The following is a 17,811-nucleotide window of genomic DNA, read 5'->3' on the forward strand; positions in this document are numbered from 1 at the left end:
CATGAGTAATGTAGAAGTATACTTCCTTATTTCCAAACATATGAGAATTTTGTATTTATCTTTAAATTTTTGATTTCTGATTATATTGTGTTGTGGACACAGAACATACTATGTATTTTTTTCTTTTTCAGTTCTTTGAAATTTGTTTAGACTTGCTTTATGGCCCAGAATTTGGTCGATATTGTCAAATGTTTTCTGTGCATTTGAAAATAACATGTATTATGCATTGTTGAGAACAGTGTTCTATGTACATCTATTTTATTTAACTCTTCTATTTTCCTACTGACGTTCTGTTTTCATTCGATTGAATTTTAATAATATAATTCTTTCCTTCTCACCCTCTGTCATTACCTTGGAAGTCATATACTCCTTTTCTGTGTTTTTATTAATTACTGTAAATATTTCAACCTGCATCCTTGATTTAGCTATTAATTTTTGTTTATGTTGAGCCTGCATCTAGAAATCTCCCTAAACTCTCTCATTAGATTAAGGAGTTATTCTAAAGATTTACTTACTACACTGACTTTCTACACTGGTTAGGCTCTGCAGTATACTGTTAAATGGAAGCAGTGAAGAGAGGGCACTTTTGTTTAATTCCAGGCTTTAAAGAAAATGCTGTCAATATGATGTCATTAATATGATGTTCCTGGTAGGTATTTTGGTAGATTCTCTTTGTTGAGTTAAGGAAGTTTCCTAATTGTTGTTAATTTTTAAAGTCACAGGTGCAGGCTGAATTTTAGTGAATGCTTTTTCCTGCATTAATTGAGATAATTGTAAGGTATGTCTTCTTTAATCAATGAATATGATAAATTGCATTAATATAGATTTCTGATATAGGATGATTCTTGTATTTTTTGTTATTTGTTTTTTAATGGGCAAAAGACTTTTTTTCTCTTTTTGAGCTTAGATTTTTGGTATAACTTAACTTTTAGATTTGGACGTACATATGCAGGTTTATTGGTAATATTGTGTGATGCTGAGGTTTGGGGTGTGACTGATCACATCACCCAGGTACTGAGCACAGGACCCAATAGTTAGTTTTTCACCCTGTGCCCTTTTCTGCTGTGCCCCCTCTAGAACTCCCCAGGGTCCATTATTGCCACCTTGGTGTCCATGAGCACCCATTGTTTAGCTTTCACTTATGAGTGACAACATATGGTATTTGGTTTTTTATTCCTGCATTAATTTGCTCAGGATAATGACTTCCAGCTGCATCCATGATGCTGAAAAGGAAATGCTGCTTTTTTTTTTTTTTTTTTTTTTTTGAGATGGAGTTTCACTCTTCTTGCCCAGGCTGGAGGGCAATGGTGCAATCTTGGCTCACTGCAACCTCCACCTCCCAGGTTCAAGTGATTCTCCTGCCTCAGCCTCCCAAGTAGCTGGGATTACAAGCACCTGCCACCACGCCCAGCTAATTTTTGTATTTTTAGTAGAGATGGGGTTTCACCAAGTTGGCCAGGCTGCTCTCGAACTCCTAACCTCAGGTGATCTACCCACCTCAGCCTCCCAAAGTGCTGGGACTACAGGCATGAGCCACCACGACCAGCATGTTTTTTTGTTTGTTTGTTTGTTTTTTGAGATGGAGTCTTGCTCTGTCACCCATGCTGGAATGCAGTGGTGCAATCTCGGTCACTGCAACCTCTGCCTCCTGGGTTCAAGCAATTCTCCTGCCTCAGCCTTCTGAGTCACTGGGATTACAGGTATGTGCCACCACGCCCGGCTAATTTTTGTATTTTTAGTAAAGACGGAGTTTCACTATGTTGGCCAGGCTAGTCTTGAACTCCTGACCTCAACTGATCTGCCTGCCTTGGCCTCCCAAAGTTCTGGGATTACAGATGTGAGCCACTGCACCTGGCGCATGGCTCTATTTTGAAGTATGTTCCTTTGATTCCTAGTTTCTTGAGTGTTTTTTTTTTTTTGTCAAGAAAGATGTTGAATTTTATCAAAAGCTTTTTTTTCTGCATCTATTGAGATGATCATGTGGTTTCTGTTTAATCCTGTTTGTGTGGTGAATCACATTTATTGGTTTGCATATGCTGAATCTTGTATCCTTAGAATGAAGCTTACTTGATCGTGAACTTTTTGATGTGCTGTTGGATTTGGTTTGCCAGTATTTTGTTAAGGATTTTTGTGGCCGTCTTCATCGTTGAGATTACCCTTTAGTTTTCTTTTTTTTTATTGTGTCTTTGCCAGGTTTTGGTTTCAGGGTGATGCAGGATTCATGGAATGAATTAGGGAAGAGTCCTTCCTCAGTTTTTTGGAATAGTTTCAGTAGAACTGGTACCAGTTCTTCTTTGTATAGTTGATAGAATTCAGCTGTGAATACATCTGATCTGGGCTTTTTTGGTTCATAGGTGTTTTATTTTTCTTTTTTTTTCGAGATGGAGTCTTACTCTGTTGTCCAGGCTGGAGTGCAGTGGCATGATCTTGGCTCACTGCAACCTCCACCTCTTGGGTTCAAGCAATTCTCCTGCCTCAGCCTCCCGAATAGCTAGGATTACAGGCACCTGCCACCACACCTGGCTAATTTTTGTATTTTTAGTAGCAACGGGTTTTCACCATATTGGCCAGGCTGGTCTCAAACTCCTGACCTTGTGATCTGCCCATCTGCCTCAGCTTCCCAAAATGCTGGGAGTTCTTTAGGTTTCTATTAGGTGCAATTGGTCAAGTGTTGAATTTAAGTCCAGAATTTCTTTGTTAGTTTTCAGTCTTTATGATCTGTGTAATGTTATCAGTGGGGTGTTGAAGTCCCCTGACTATTGTTGTGTGGCTGTCTTTTCATAGGTCTAGAAGTATCTGTTTTATTAACCTGGGTGAGCCAATGTTGGGTGCATATATATTTAGGATAGTTAAGGCTTCTTGTTGAATTGAACTCCATATCATTATGTAATGCTCTTCTTTGTCCTTTTTTACTATTGTTGGCTTAAAGCCTTTTTTATCTGTTTTAGGAATAGTGACCCCTGCTCTTTTTTGTGTTTTCTTTGTGTGATAGATCTTTCTTCAACCCTTTACTTTGAACCTATTGGTGTTGTTACATGTGAGATGGGTCTCTTGAAGACAGCAGACAGATGGGTTTTGTTTTTTTAATCCAACTTGCCACTCTGTGACCTTTCTTTCTTTCTTTTTTTTTTTTTTTTCAGAATCTCACTCTGTCATCAGGCTAGAGTGCAGTGGCATGATATTGGCTTACTGCAACCTCTGACTCCCGGGTTCAAGTGATTCTCCTGCCTCAGCCTCCTGAGTAGCTGGGATTATAGGCATGTGCCATTACGCCTGGCTAATTTTTATATTTTTAGTAGAGACAGGGTTTCACCACATCGGCCAGGATGGTCTTGACCTCCTGACCTCGTGATCTGCCCACCTTGGCCTCCCAAAGTGCTGGGATTACAGGAATAGCCACCGCACCCAGCCCACTCTGTGACTTTTAAGTGGTGTGTTTACATTCAAGGTTACTATTGACATGTGAGCTTTTCACCCTATCATGAAACTGTTAGCTGGTTTTTTTGTACTTTCTATTGTGTGGTTGTTTTATAGGGTCTGTGAGCTGTGTACTTCAGTGTGTTTTTATGATAGCAGGTATCATTCTTTCATTTCCACGTTTAGAACTCCCTTAGGCATCTCTTGTAAGACTGGTCTAGTGGTAACTCTCTTGGCATTTGCTTCTCTAGAAAATATTTTTATTTCTCCTTCACTCATGAAGCTTAGTTGGGCAGGATATGAATCTCTTGATTGTAATTTATTTTAAGAATTCTGAAAATAGACCCCTCAATCTCTCCTGGCTTGTAAGGTTTCTGCTGAGAAGTCTGCTCTTATCCTGATGGGGCTACCTTTGTATGTGATCTGGCCTTTTTCTCCAGTGCCTTTAGGGCTTTTTCTTTGACAGTGACCTTGGACAGTCTGGTGAGTATATGCCTTGGTAATGTTCATTTTTTATAGTATCTCACAGGTGCTGTCTGGCTTTATTGTACTTAGATGTCTATCTAGCAAGATTCAAGAAATTGTCTTGAATTATTCCATCAACTATGTTTTCCAGGTTGTTTTCTTTTTCTATTTCTCTCTCGGGCATGCCAGTAATTCATAGGTTTGATCACTTTACATAATCTCATATTTCTGACTTTCTTCACTTTTAAAAAATCTTTTTTCTTTATTTTTGTCTGACTGGATTAGTTCAAAAGACCAGTCTTCAAGCTCTGAAATTATGTTTTCTACTTTGTCCAGTCTATTGATAAAGCTTTCAGTTGTATTTTGAAATTCCTTAAGTGAGTTTTTTTAATTCTAGAAGTTCTGATTGATTTCTTATTAAGATGTTTATCTCTTCCCTCATTTCCCAGATTGATGTAGAAGTTTCTTTTTGTTGATTTCAACCTTGTAACTCATTGAGCTTCCTTGCAACCCAAGCTTTGAATTGCTTGTCATTTCTGAGTTTTCATTTGGGTAGGAAGCATTGCCAGAGAGCTAGTGTGATCCTTTGGTAGTGTCACTACATTCAGATTTCTCATGGTGCCAGAATTCTTGCTTGGGTCCTTCTCATCTGGAGATGCTAGCGCTTCTAATTTGTGTAATTATTTTTGTTTGAGTAGGATATTTCTTTTTCTTTCCTTTCCTATAATATTCTTGTTATTTTTTTCTTCTTTCCCTTTCCCTGTTCCCTAGGGTGTGTGACTGTAGAGCATGCTGGGTAGGGTCTTTCCGCTTTGCTTCTGTAGCCCCATGCACTTCCGTCGGCAGGTTTTATATTGGGTGTGTGGTTTGACCGACAAGCCAGTAGATGGCGCCATGGGTAAGAGCTGGCTGTTGCCAGTGCCGCCGGCTATGTACTTGATCCTTGTTTATTGGGAGGAGCTCTCTGTTGCCCCAGGCAATGGGCTGATTTCCTGAGTACACATTAATCTGAGCTCCCTCAGCCCTAGGGGTAGGGGGATTGGGGGCACAAGATGGGTGGGGCCAGATAGGGAAGACTTCCCCAGTGTTGTCCTGCTCCCAGTCCAAGTTTGGGAAAATGCCGGCAGCGTTTCCCTGTGTCTTTCCCCCACAAAGTCTCCAAGTCTCTCCTCAAATGAGCTCCAAGGCTTGGGAGAAACAATCTCTTCCTCTGCCCGGGTTGCGTGGATCTCCAGTGGAAAGGTGAGACGGAGGGATGCTGTCTGCCTCTCTCACATACTGAGGCTTCACTCACTTTTATCAGTCGAATGCTGTCCTGAGGGCTGCTCGCCTGCATTGTCCTCCCCAGGATCTGGGATGTCCTTCATAATTCCGGGGAACTGCCATTTTCTTTCTTGAATTAAAGCTCACAGAGTTGGTCTTTATGTACTTGCTTGCTATTTCCAAATGACTGAGACATGCTAAAAGCCTGTAATCTGCCATCTTGGAAAAAACATCCTTGCATCCTTAAGAGAAATGGCACTTGGTGTTGATACATGGTGTTTCTACATTGCTGAATTCACTTTGAAAATATATGTATATTTTTAAATCTACATTTATATGTGAGACTGGTGTAAAAATATCTTTTCTTCTACTGTATTTGTGCAATTTTGGAATCAGTTATATTAATGTACTAAATGAGTTGGGAATTTTTCTTTTTTACTATTATCCAAAAAAATTATGAAAGACATAATTGTTGCTTTCTTATAGATTTAGTAAAAACCTCATCGTGTCCTTTTGTGGAGAGATGGTGAGAGATATTTTTACTGTAAATGTAATTTGCGTATTTTTCACCTGTGAGGCAGAGGTTGCAATGAGCCAAGATTGTGCCACTGCACTCCAGCCTGCGTGACACAGCAAGACCCTGTCTCAAAAAAAAGAAAGAAAATCAACTTAAAATGCACTCCTTGAATATTTCTGAGTGTATTTTTATACCACGTATGTTCCTTGAACTAACTTCTTTTCTTTTCTAGGAAGAACCAGAACTATGGTTTGTGCCTTCCTTATTGCCTCCGAAATATTTTTAACTGCAGAGGTATGAAAGATGTTCTATACACTTTGTCTTATGATGACTGAGTTTGCTAGTTCTGAAACATCACTGGTAGGACGTTAAGATGATTATTTTAGTCATGGTGCTTAGTAAAATTGTAATTAGAGAAGCAGTTTTTAGAAAGTCTGTTTTTGATACTTTCTTGTTTAACGTGCACTAGTTAGTAGCTGACTTCAGAATCTCTTTGGGCCAGGACTAGAGTGAGGTCAATGAGGTGCAAAATTTAAGGGAATGCTAAAAATTGTAATAATTAAAATAAATAATTTTAACGCAATATTTTAATAAAAATTAATGCAAAAAAATCTATGACATATACAATATCAACATTTTAAATAAAGACAAGACCTGATGGGGCAGGATTAAGGTGAGGGGAGTAAAGCCATGTTACACAGAAAAAAACATTCAGTAATCAAGATGCTTCCCTCATTTCACCTGGCCCTGCTCTTACTCCTGCCGGTACCATGACTTCTTCCTTCCTCGTGAGAATAGTATTAAGCTTAATTAGATAAATTCTCCAAAGAGCCTTGCCCATCCTCACAACTCTTAGGTAGATAAAAAGCAACATTTCATAACTCAAAGCCTCTCCTGAATGTAAATATCTTTGCTTAGTCAATACATGTGGAGTCTGTGACCTCTAGAAATTTCTGATAAGACAAGGTGGGCTGTTTCCACTTAAAGCAGAGTTCTCAGTCATTTTTCTTTCTGCCATTTTCTTGCTGAGATGCTACCATTTCCAGCAGCTGTGCTGGAGTTGTTTGGCCTGCAGTCTAGGGAAGAGGTGGTGGTTGTGCACAGTGCCCAAACTCCAATTCCACCACCTTTGCTTTCTCTCATTTGAGATACACAGATTTTGAAAATGGGTGTTCTAGGATGGTGTTTTTCAAGCTATGGATCATGATTTATCAGTGAGTTTTAAAGTTACTGGGTTGTAACTGACATCTTTTAAAAATAAAATGGAATAGAGCAGAATAGAAAATATCAAAAGGCTTAAATATTGGGTGTGTGTGTGTGTGTGTGTGTGTGTGTGTGTGTGTCTCCTAGGTTTATTAACGTGGATTGCAGCTTAAAAAACAAAAGGTTTGAAAGTCATTGACAGCCATTGATCCAGAGCCCTAGACTGAGATCCAGGGACCTGTATTCCAGGCCTGTGCTGCTTCTAAGTGGCTGCAGCATCTCCATGGCAGATTGCTTGGCTTCCTTTTGGTCTCAGTGTTGTCATTTGTCATATGGAAAGAAGGGTTGGACCAGATGCTTTTTAAGGTCTTTCCAGCTCTAAAATTTTATGAATGTATGAATCCTTGAATGAGAGAAGTCCTAATTTTGTTATTTTCGGTAGCCTCTGCCCAAAGATCACTCGGCTGGGCACGGGTGGCTCACGCCTGTAATCCCGGCACTTTGGGAGGCTGAGGCAGGCGGATCATGAGGTCAGGAGTTTGAGAGCAGCCTGGCCAACATGGTGAAACCCCTATCTCTACTAAAAATACAAAAAATTAGCTGGGCATGGTGGTACACACCTGTAGTCCCAGCTACTCAGAAGGCTGAGGCAGTAGAATCACTTGAACCCAGGAGGCAGAGGTTGCAGTGACTTAGATCCTGCCACTGTACTCCAGTCTGGGTTACAGAGCAAGACTCTACCAAAAAACAAACAAAATCACTGACTTTAGGAAAGAAGGTGGGCGTAGAAACACTAAGGGTACCTAATATAGGAAAGGAAAGAGTGCAGATGAACCATGGTTGGATTGTACCCTTTTTTGTAGGAAAGCCTGTATTATTTTGGAGAAAGGCAAACAGATAAAACCCACAGGAGTAAATTTCAGGGACTAGAAACTCCTTCTCAGGTAAGTTTTCTTTTTAAAAATGGGAGTTATTTTAGCGGAGTGGGTTCGGATTGCCACCTGTTATTTGGTTTCATTTTAGACTCTTCTCCTTTGGTGATCAGGCAGCAGCAGTTGGGTGCCCTGCAATAGGCCTTGGTCCCTCCCTGAGTCTGAGGGTCATGCTTCAGGTGCTGCCCACATGCTGGAGACTCTGGCTTCTCCTCAGAGAATCCTGCTTTCTATTCTATACTGGTTATTGTTTATGGAGCTCAGGAGTTGATTATTTTCCCAAAGTAGGAAGGTCCAGTACCCAAGGCTCCAGGACCCTGAAATGTATCTAAAATCACCAGCCTTTGATTTCAATGTAAAAAAGATCCAAGTCTTTCACAAACCCTTACTAGGACAATTCAGCCCTTGCAGAACATCACAAAGAACTGTTTTTTGGATGACTCCTGGTGTGTATGTATGTGTGTGTGTGTGTGTGTGTGTGTGTGTGTCTTTTCTGTGTGTTGTGGGGGAGGTGTATTTTAAAAGAGAAAATAAAAGGGGAAATAAACTTTTCAAAACCCCTTCTGTATACCAGACAGTATTGCACTTTTACATATCTCATTTAATACCCATAACACCTATATGAAATATACACTGTTACTCTGTTTTTTCTTTTAGAAACATTTTGTTATGGAAAATTTTAATCATATACAAAAGTCCAGAGAATCATACAATATATCCTCATATAGTCATCACATTGCTGCAACAGCCATTTCAGCTGGCAGCCAGCCACGTTTCATCCATTCTTTTCCCACTTCATGCACACCCCCCAACCCCACTCTCCACTCTTGCTTTCCCTAAATCTGAGTTATTGTAAAGGAAATTTCAGTCATCAGATCATTTTATCCCACAGCATTTTAGTATGACATTTAAGTACTCTTAAAACAACAACAAAAAACCTTAACACTTTTTATCACTGCTAAAAATATTATACCTTAAAAATCCTTCATATCAAATTTGTAGTCCATGTTTGTTTCCAAAATTGTCTTAAAATCTTTGAAAATTTAGTTTGTTTAATCAGAATTCAAACAAAGTCCACACATTTCATTTGGTTGCTGTGTCTCCTGAGTCTCTTTTAAGAATCTAAGTTCATAGATTTCTCACCATTTTTTATTACTTGTAATTTGTTTATTGCAGAAACCAGGATGTTTATCCTATAGCATTTACAACATTCTAGACTTTGCTGAACTATTCTAAGAGTTCTATATTCACTATCTCATTTAATATTCTCGGTAACTCTATGAGTAGGCACTACTATGATTCTCATCTTATAAATTAGAAAATTGGGGTTCAGAGAAAGTAACTTTTGAACCAAGGACTGAAATCTAGATGTCAGTCTCTGAAGCCCTTGCTGTGCACAGCTTCTCATTTATATTGCCTTTTCTATATTGCCCCTGATACCGAAGTGAGAGCGGGTTAGGAATTCCTAAATGGATTTGGATGTGGCTGTAAATGAGTTTTTCTTTAAGTGGTGGGAGTTGAGTGAGTACTCTTGGCCCCGTTAGAAGAACACTCTACCTACTGGCCCTAAACCTTTAGTTTGGGCCAGAAGAACTCAGCCTTATCCACTGATACTTTTCTCCCACACCCAAGCCCAAAACAAAACAAAACAAAGATAGTCATAGACCCTAAGCTACAAGTGATAGGTGAATTTACTGAAGCACAGCCCTAATCGTGCCATTTCCATGCTCAAAATCCATACTATGTCCCCACTGCCAATGGCAAGAAACTAAACGTTTCAACCTGGCACTCAAGAGCCACACTTTGACTTTTCCAACCTTCTCTTCCGCTATGTGCATGCACACATCCCATACTCCAACACAGTTAGACTGTGTGCCCTTTCCCAGCCTATGGACACTTGATACCCTCATGCCATTGCTCATTCCCCTTTTCCTAGAGTCCCTTTCCCTTCTCAGCCTGAAGTAGTCTCTTGCTTTTTCAATTCTTAGAGCCCTTTGTGTTTCTTTTACGGACTACGTCACTTTGCATCATTCTCTAGTTATTTGAAGTGATGACTTCTGTATCCCCTTTAAAGGCAAAGCCCGTGGCTGACCCATCTTTCCACCCTTTTCTCATAATATCTTTTTGTTTGTAGTGAGTGCCTCCTATGTGTTGGTTGTATTAATTTCTACTACAAGTCCATGTTGTTTCAAGTTGTAGGAGAAGGAAGCGTGGGAGCACAAGCAGCTTGAGGTCCCTGGTGGTTTACAGCCCTTAGGGAAAGGTGGAGAATCTAGTGGCAGAAGCTAAGGGGATGCTAGATGGAGCTCCTTCAACAACTCTCCCCACACATCTCCTCATCCCCATTTCTTCTGCAGTCATGCATAGTTTCCCTAACTTTAGTCCAGAACTAGCACACCAAAGGCTGCAACTGAATCTCTTCTGATTCACTGAAAAAGCAACAAAGGGACTCAGCTGCACGTTTGAGAGCTGTCTTGGCAAGACCTCAGGACAGAGTGCCCTCTGTGTCTGGTGGTGATTCTCAGACACCATCACATTCTGATCCTGCATTGTGGGCCATTCTACTGACTACGTCTACTCCTAAGTTAAGGACTTTCATGAGCCTATCTCATGACTGGCCCTTTCTAAAGGGACGTATGGCAGTTAGTTACTTTAATGAGCATTTCCCAGTGGGTAAGGAACAGTCTGTGAACCTATGGGTTTTGTTTTGTTTTTAATTTTTGAGACAGAGTCTCGCTCTGTCGCCCAGACTAGAGTGCAGTGGTGCAATCTCAGCTCACTGCAACCTCGACCTCTTGGGTTCAAGCGATTCTCCTGCCTCAGCCTCCCGAGTGACTGGGATTATAGGTGCCCATCACCACGCATGGCCTATTTTTGTACTTTTAGTAGAAACAGGGTTTCACCCTGTTGGCGAGGCTGGTCTCAAACTCCTGACGCCCGGTGATCTGCCCACCTTGGCCTCCCAAAGTGCTGGGATTATAGGTGGGAGCCACCATGATGGCCAACTTTTGAATTCTGAACCAGTTGATTGAGTACCAGAGCTCTTCAATACCTTGAAGAAAGATTCAGGGGACAGCCGTTGTGAACAGCTTGCCCCAGGGAAAGGACAAGGCTAAGAGAATTCCAGGGCTTCCTTGAGAAAACAGAATTGAGGAAATGCAAAGTGAAGAAATTCTAGCTGTCAGGAACAAGAGAAGAATGACGGGAAACCTGCTACTGAGGTTTGGAGGTATTCCTCTGGAGTTTTCACTTATACCATTCCCCAGGAAGCTGCTCTTCACCAAACCACAAGCCTTCCTCTAACTCAGTCACAACTAAGCTTCTATCTGGACACTGATGATGCTGTAACCGTTTTGTTGTGCTTCTGATTAGTTGCCCTCTCAACCATAAGCAGCCTATAAACAGGGCCTGGCTCCATCCTTGTTACTTCCCCATTGCACTGAATTCAGTATTTTTCCCTCAAGGTACATAGTTGTGGGGCAGCATCCCTAAAAATGTCTAGTTATATAATGGCATCCAGTAAATGTTTTCTTAATTACTTACCTCCATTAACAAGCGTTATGCAACAAAAAAAATAAAAGGAATGCTGACTTTAGACTTTTCATCTCCACTTAAAGGAAGATTTCTGTTGCTTTTCAGAATAGATATGTTGGATATTTTGCACAAGTGAAACATCTCTACAACTGCAATCTCCCTCCAAGACGGATACTCTTTATTAAAAGATTCATTATTTATTCGATTCGTGGTAAGTGCTTTATGTATAATTGAAGAATTGGGCAGGAGGTTCGATGTCCCCACTCTGGGAGAGTTTTGCTCATAGTTATGTATACAAATGAGCCTAACTCATACCTATCTTTTTACATATCCTCACACAGGAACTCCTCCTCATGTATGTCCCTCCTCCTGCAATTGCCCATGGATTGCCAGCCCTTCGATGTTCTTCACTTTTTCTTTTCCATCACCAATTTGGGGGACTTCATCCCCTTCCCATCTCTCCTGTTCTCATTGCTCCTCTGGTCTCAACCCAGGGTGGACTTTTCCGGGCAGAGGGAGCCTCTGATGAGGGAGGAGGACCCATGTGCCCTCAAGCCTGCTTATTTCTCAGAACCACCTCTAGTTCAGAGTTTGCCTTGGTGGAGGTGTCTCCGTATCGTATCATTTTCTCACCTTCTTTTAGAGGCATATTTTTTTCTCATCACTCTGGGCTCTCCCTTTCACCTCTCTCCTCCATCTGTAACCCTCTCACTCCCAGCTTACACTCAGGGGAGGCGGGAAAGCAGGATGTGTCTATGTGGAAGGGATGGGGCCTCACCACTCCCACTGCCAGAGAGGTAGCAGGGAGGCGATGCTTCGGAACCCCTAAAGCAAACCTCTTCTAGCAGCCAGCTTGTGGACCTGAGATGGTGCCAGTGCTGAGTGCCCTAGGTGCCGTGGGGCCAGGATGCTGGTGTTCACACAGACAGCCTGGTATTTTTAGCCTTCTGAGTTTAGTTCTACATTTCACTGATTTCTGGTAGACATCAATAGAAAGAAGTTCTGCACCTGGAATGGGAAAGAGGGAACTGAGGCAAGAAACTGTGATTTCTAGTGACAAATGAATATCATGGTGTTAGTGAAAACAAAATTAAATGAAAAGAAAACAAACAGCATATGAGATGAGCAATCAAAGATAATTAATACACTTGTTTATTAAAATATTTGTTTTAATTTTCTACCTTTAGTTTTGTACATATTTGAATTAAAATTAATGTAGAGTTGAGAGAAAAGCAATAAAAAAATTAATTGGCTGAGAAACCAAGTCTTTGAGGAAATGCTAAGGGAAGTGGGTCATTTGAATTGAAAAAAAGGAACAAAAGAGCCTTTGTCTGTAAATATATACTGAACACCACGGGAATTTTTGGATATAACTATCCTATATTTTTATAGAGATTGCATCAGGAACTGGCCTTAAAGTAGGGCCCAAGTAGTTAAACTACAGTATTTATTATTAAGAATCATTATGATTAGAAGTCTGAAGAAAGCAACATATTAGCAAGAAAGGTTGCAAGTCACCTTCCCAGAATTTTCTTTTTCTTTTTTTTTTTTGGAGACAGAGTTTTGTTCTGTCACCCAGGCTGGAGTGCAGTAGTGTGATCTCAGCTCACTGCAACTTCCGCCTCCTGGGTTCAAGCAATTCTCCTGTCTCAGCCTCCTGAGTAGCTAAGATTACAAGCATGTGCCACCACATCTGGCTAATTTTTGTATTTTTAGTAGAGATGTGGTTTCACCATCTTGGCCAGGCTGGTTTAGAATTCCTGACCTCAAGTAATCCTCCACCCACCTCAGCCTCCCAAAGTGCTAGGTGTGAGCCACCATGCCCGGCCTACCTTCCCTAAATATTTTTTCTGGAAAGGTAAAGTGATGGGATTCTAAGTCTTTGAAGCCAAACTGTGTATGTGTTTTTTCTCTTCTCTAGTCTTATAAAATCTACTTTAGGGGACAGAACTAGGCTGGAAGCCTTGTCTTTCAAAGACAAAATCCATGCAAGACCAAATAAGTAACTATTGATACATTGTTAGCTTGGATAATTTTTTCTCTTTTTAATCCATGATGTTAATTGGTGAGACATATTGATGTTCATGCTAACCAACCTAACTTTTTTATTTCATTTAGGTGTTGGAACAGGCGATGTATGTGATCTAAAATTCCTAATAGTAATGGAGAAGAAGGTTGTCTTTTCCGGTACTTCATTAGGAAATTGTTCGGTAAGAGAAAACATGTGAATTGAAAAACTCTGATGTTTGTTTTAAGGCTGAATGTCAAACCAGCAATGTTCACCTCCCTAAACTGTCACTCACCATAAAGAGATTCCATAACACTTTCTGGTTACCATCCAACTTGGTGTCACTGGGTTTGGATGCAAACCAGAGATAAATTAACCTGTTTGTTCAAAACAGTTTTTTCAGGGTGCTTTCCAGAATGTATTTCTTGTCAGTGTTGCTTTGCCTTTCACACTTCCACAAACACTGAGCATGTTCCCAGGAATGTATTAAGGATTTTAATTTACATATCTGGTCATTTTTAGCCATATTCTCTTCTTCTCAGTCATTTGATCTTTTATTATATAGCATTGATTCTAAAAGTTTAGTGTGCATGAAAACCACTGAGGAGCTTGTAAAGATTTACATTCCTAGGTTGTACCCCCAAAGTATGATTCGGGAAATCTGGAATGGGGCCCAGGAATCTATAGACTTAGCAATGTCCCAAGTGATCCTAAGTCAGAGATTCTGTGGGCTAACCGTGTGAGAAACAATGCAAGAGTGAATGAACTGGGGAAGAACTTCTTTATCCAAAGCAAAAGGGACCTGGTAGTCAATGTTTTGCTACAATGAAGAAATGCCTAAAACTATATACCTTTTCTGAGACAGTAAGAAAGCATCCTTCATGGTCTAATAACCATAAACTTTTAGAATTCCTACCTAGGCCTTTGTCTCAAATTCTCCTATTACTAACCCTATTCCCTGCCACCCCCTCCCCACTCTGCCCCCGGCTTTTTTGGCCTCTCCCGACTGAGGGCATTCACCCAGGCCTGACCCTTGGCTTTCTGCTCTTAGCAAATGCTTTATTCTTAAAGGATGACCCATTCCCCTTACTTCAACTATTATTTGTTCATTTACTGAACAGATATTTATGAGCACCCACTGAGTTGTAGATGCAGGAGCTACAACATGAACAGTTTCCACTCCAGCTCAAATGCATTCGCCAGTCTGAATTATCAAGGAGCTTTCTCCCTGCCTCTGCAAATGGCACCAGCATTCTTCCACTCACGCCTTGGGCTTTGATTCTCTTTGCCTCAACCCGTAAATCCAGTTGGTCATCAATCTCTGTTGATTATGCCTTTGACAGTTTTCTATGTTCTCCTTCCTTTCTGTTCTCACTGCCACTAATTGTCCAGAATCTCCTTTGCTCATGCCTAGATTTCTGCAGTGGCCTCCTTACCCTTTCTTTCTCCTTATATAATGCAGTGTATAGAATCCTGAAATATGCATCCTGAAATATTGCTCTCATTGTGAAAAATTGTAGGGAGAGCAGAAGACACACTGTGTGCCCATGGTCAGAGCCAGTTAACACCTTTGGCTCAACATCCTTATCTGTAAAATAAATATCACATCCAAGTGTAATGGGAATTAAATTAGATAATACATATAAAGTTTCTTTGTAAACTATAAATCACTAAATCAGTGTTATATGTGATAATTATCAGGCCTCTTTGTCACATAGGAAATGCCCCACCATATTTTTCAACAACTTCTCTCTTATTTCCTTGGCTCTCGAGCTCTTACTATTATTATCTCGAGGTATAATAGCCCTAACGTAATACCTGAGCTTTTTTCCATCAATAGCTTGACCAGCAGACTTCATTCCAAATAAACTGGGTCATCCCTTTTGGCTCTTGGAACACAACTCTAATTTAGTTGGTTAGTTAGTTAGTTGGTTATTTCTTTCTTTCCTTCTTTTCTTCCTTTCCTTTTTTTTTTCTTGAGCCAGGGTCTCATTCTGTCACCCAGGCTGTAGCGCAGTGGCATGATCATGGCCCACTGTAGCCTCAACCTCTTGAGCTCAAGCAATCCCCCAATTTTTTTTTTTTTATGTTTTGAAGAGGCTGGGACTTGCTATGTTGCCCAGGCTGGTCTCAGACTCCTGGGCTTAGCAACCTGTCCACCTCAGCCTCACAATGTGCTGGGATTATAAACATGAGCCACACTGCCTGACATTGTTTGTTGTTGTTTTTCCAATTTTTTTGTTTTCTTTTTTTTTTTTTTTTTGAGACAGAGTTTTGCTCTTGTTGCCCATGCTGGAGTGCGTTGGCACAATCTCGGCTCACCACAACCTCTGCCTCCTGGGTTCAAGCGATTCTCCTGCCTCAGCCTCCCAAGTAGCTGGGATTACAGGCATGCACTACCACACCTGGCCAATTTTGTATTTTTAGTAGAGATGGGGTTTCTCCATGTTGGTCAGGCTTGTGGGGAAAAGAAAGAGAGATCAGACTGTTACTGTGTCTATGTAGAAAGAAGTAGACATAAGAGACTCCATTTTGTTCTGCACTAAGAAAAATTCTTCTGCCTTGAGATGCTGTGCTTGCAGAAACGTGCTGTGTTGACTCAAGGTTTAATGGATTTAGGGCTATGCAGGATGTGCTTTGTTAAACAAATGCTTGAAGGCAGCATGCTTGTTAAAAGTCATCACCACTCCCTCATCTCAAGTACCCAGGGACACAAAACACTGAGGAAGGCTGCAGGAACCTCTGCCTAGGAAAGCCAGGTATTGTCCAAGGTTTCTCCCCAGGTGATAGTCTGAAATATGGCCTCGTGGGAAGGGAAAGATCTGACCGTCCCCCAGCCCGACACCCATAAACGGTCTGTGCTGCGGAGGATTAGTAAAAGAGGAAGGCCTCTTTGTAGTTGAGATAAGAGGAAGTCATCTGTCTCCTGCTCCTCCCTGGGCAATGGAATGTCTCGGTGTAAAACCCGATTGTATATTCCATCTACTGAGATAGGAGAAAACTGCCGTATGGCTGGAGGTGAGACATGCTGGTGGCAATACTGCACTTTAATGCACTGAGATGTTTATGTATGTGCACATCAAAGCACAACACCTTTTTCTTAACCTTGTTTATGATACAGAGACATTTGTTCACATGTTTTCCTGCTGACCCTCTCCCCACTATTACCCTATTGTCCTGCCACATCCCCCTCTCTGAGATGGTAGAGATGATGATCAATAAATACTGAGGGAACTCAGAGACTGGTGCCAGCGTGGGTCCTCCCTTTGCTGAGCGCTGGTCCCCTGGGCCCACTTTTCTTTCTCTATACTTTGTCTCTGTGTCTCTTTCTTTTCTCAGTCTCTCATCCCACCCAATGAGGAACACCCACAGGTGTGGAGGGGCAGGCCACCCCTTCAAGGCTGGTCTCAAACTCCCGACCTCAGGTGATCTGCCCACCTCAGCCTCCCAAAGTGCTAGGATTACAGGCGTGAGACACCATGCCTGGCCATTTTTCTAATTTCTACTTTGTGTTATTGCTGGTCTTTTTCCCTCCGTTTGGACTGGAGTCTATTTTTGGAGCTCTTCTTCCTTTATCTAAACTGCTTCATGCCCAGTTCAATTTCTACCTCCTTAATGAAATTTTTGCATTCTATACCTTCTGTTAACTAGCCCCCAATAATACATAACAGCACACCCAGTCTTTATCATACAGATTAAGTTATGTACCATTCTACTATTGTTTCTTATGTGTACAGCTCCCAAAAGGGGCCAACTGAGTCTGCACCTCCTTTTGTGTTTTCCACAGGGCCTAGCATAGACCTTTCTTATTGTGGGTGCCTTTATTTATATGAGAGTGAGTCAAAGAAATAGTATAGCCTCAAAGTCATTCATACCAAAACTTGAGCTATCTTTGGTCACTCCATCCAGCAGCCTGCATTGGTCAAGTTCAAAGATCCCATTGACAAACACAAGAGTTCTGATAAAACATGATAAGCAGGGGGACCCCACTCTCCCTCTCCCTTGGGAGGGGCATGCAGGCCCAACCCCCAAGTGTTACAGACCCCCGTTGTTATTTTTTAAATTTAGAAAATAAGAAACCATGATGAGTTACGCATTGCTTTTTGAATGTCAATGCTAGCTTTGAAATTGAGCTTCTTAATATATTCTCAAAAAAGGCCCTAACACATGAACATCAAATGACACACATTAAATGATAATATTTAATTGATTAAAGTCTAATAGAAAATTCAATACTTTTGAAAAGTGCGGCACTTTTGAAAAGTGCCTCATGGCCGGGCACAGTCTCTCACATGTGTAATCCCAGCACTTTGGGAGGCCGCGATGGGTGGATCACAAAGTCAAGAGATCGAGACCATCCTGGCCAACATGGTGAAACCCCATCTCTACTAAAAATACAAAAATTAGTTGGGCATGGTGGCACGTGCCTGTAGTCCCAGCTACTTGGGAGGCTGAGGCTGGAGAATCAATTG

The 17,811-nt window shown here is 41.1% G+C and overlaps 1 protein-coding gene across 1 annotated transcript in view; it reads left to right on the forward strand.

The window, feature by feature from the left end:
- LOC129011217 (phosphatidylinositol 3,4,5-trisphosphate 3-phosphatase TPTE2-like) overlaps positions 1–17,811 on the forward strand; it is a 716,449-nt gene that overhangs the window by 670,416 nt on the left and 28,222 nt on the right. Inside the window, exons 17-20 of the mRNA XM_063650643.1 lie at positions 5,895–5,956; positions 7,729–7,809; positions 11,437–11,542; positions 13,450–13,541. Of these exons, the coding sequence (XP_063506713.1) occupies positions 5,895–5,956; positions 7,729–7,809; positions 11,437–11,542; positions 13,450–13,541 (341 nt within the window). The remainder of the gene's footprint in view (positions 1–5,894; positions 5,957–7,728; positions 7,810–11,436; positions 11,543–13,449; positions 13,542–17,811) is intronic.

This window comes from Pongo pygmaeus, chromosome 14, assembly GCF_028885625.2.
Source record: "Pongo pygmaeus isolate AG05252 chromosome 14, NHGRI_mPonPyg2-v2.0_pri, whole genome shotgun sequence".
Classification (NCBI taxonomy): Eukaryota; Metazoa; Chordata; class Mammalia; order Primates; family Hominidae; genus Pongo; species Pongo pygmaeus.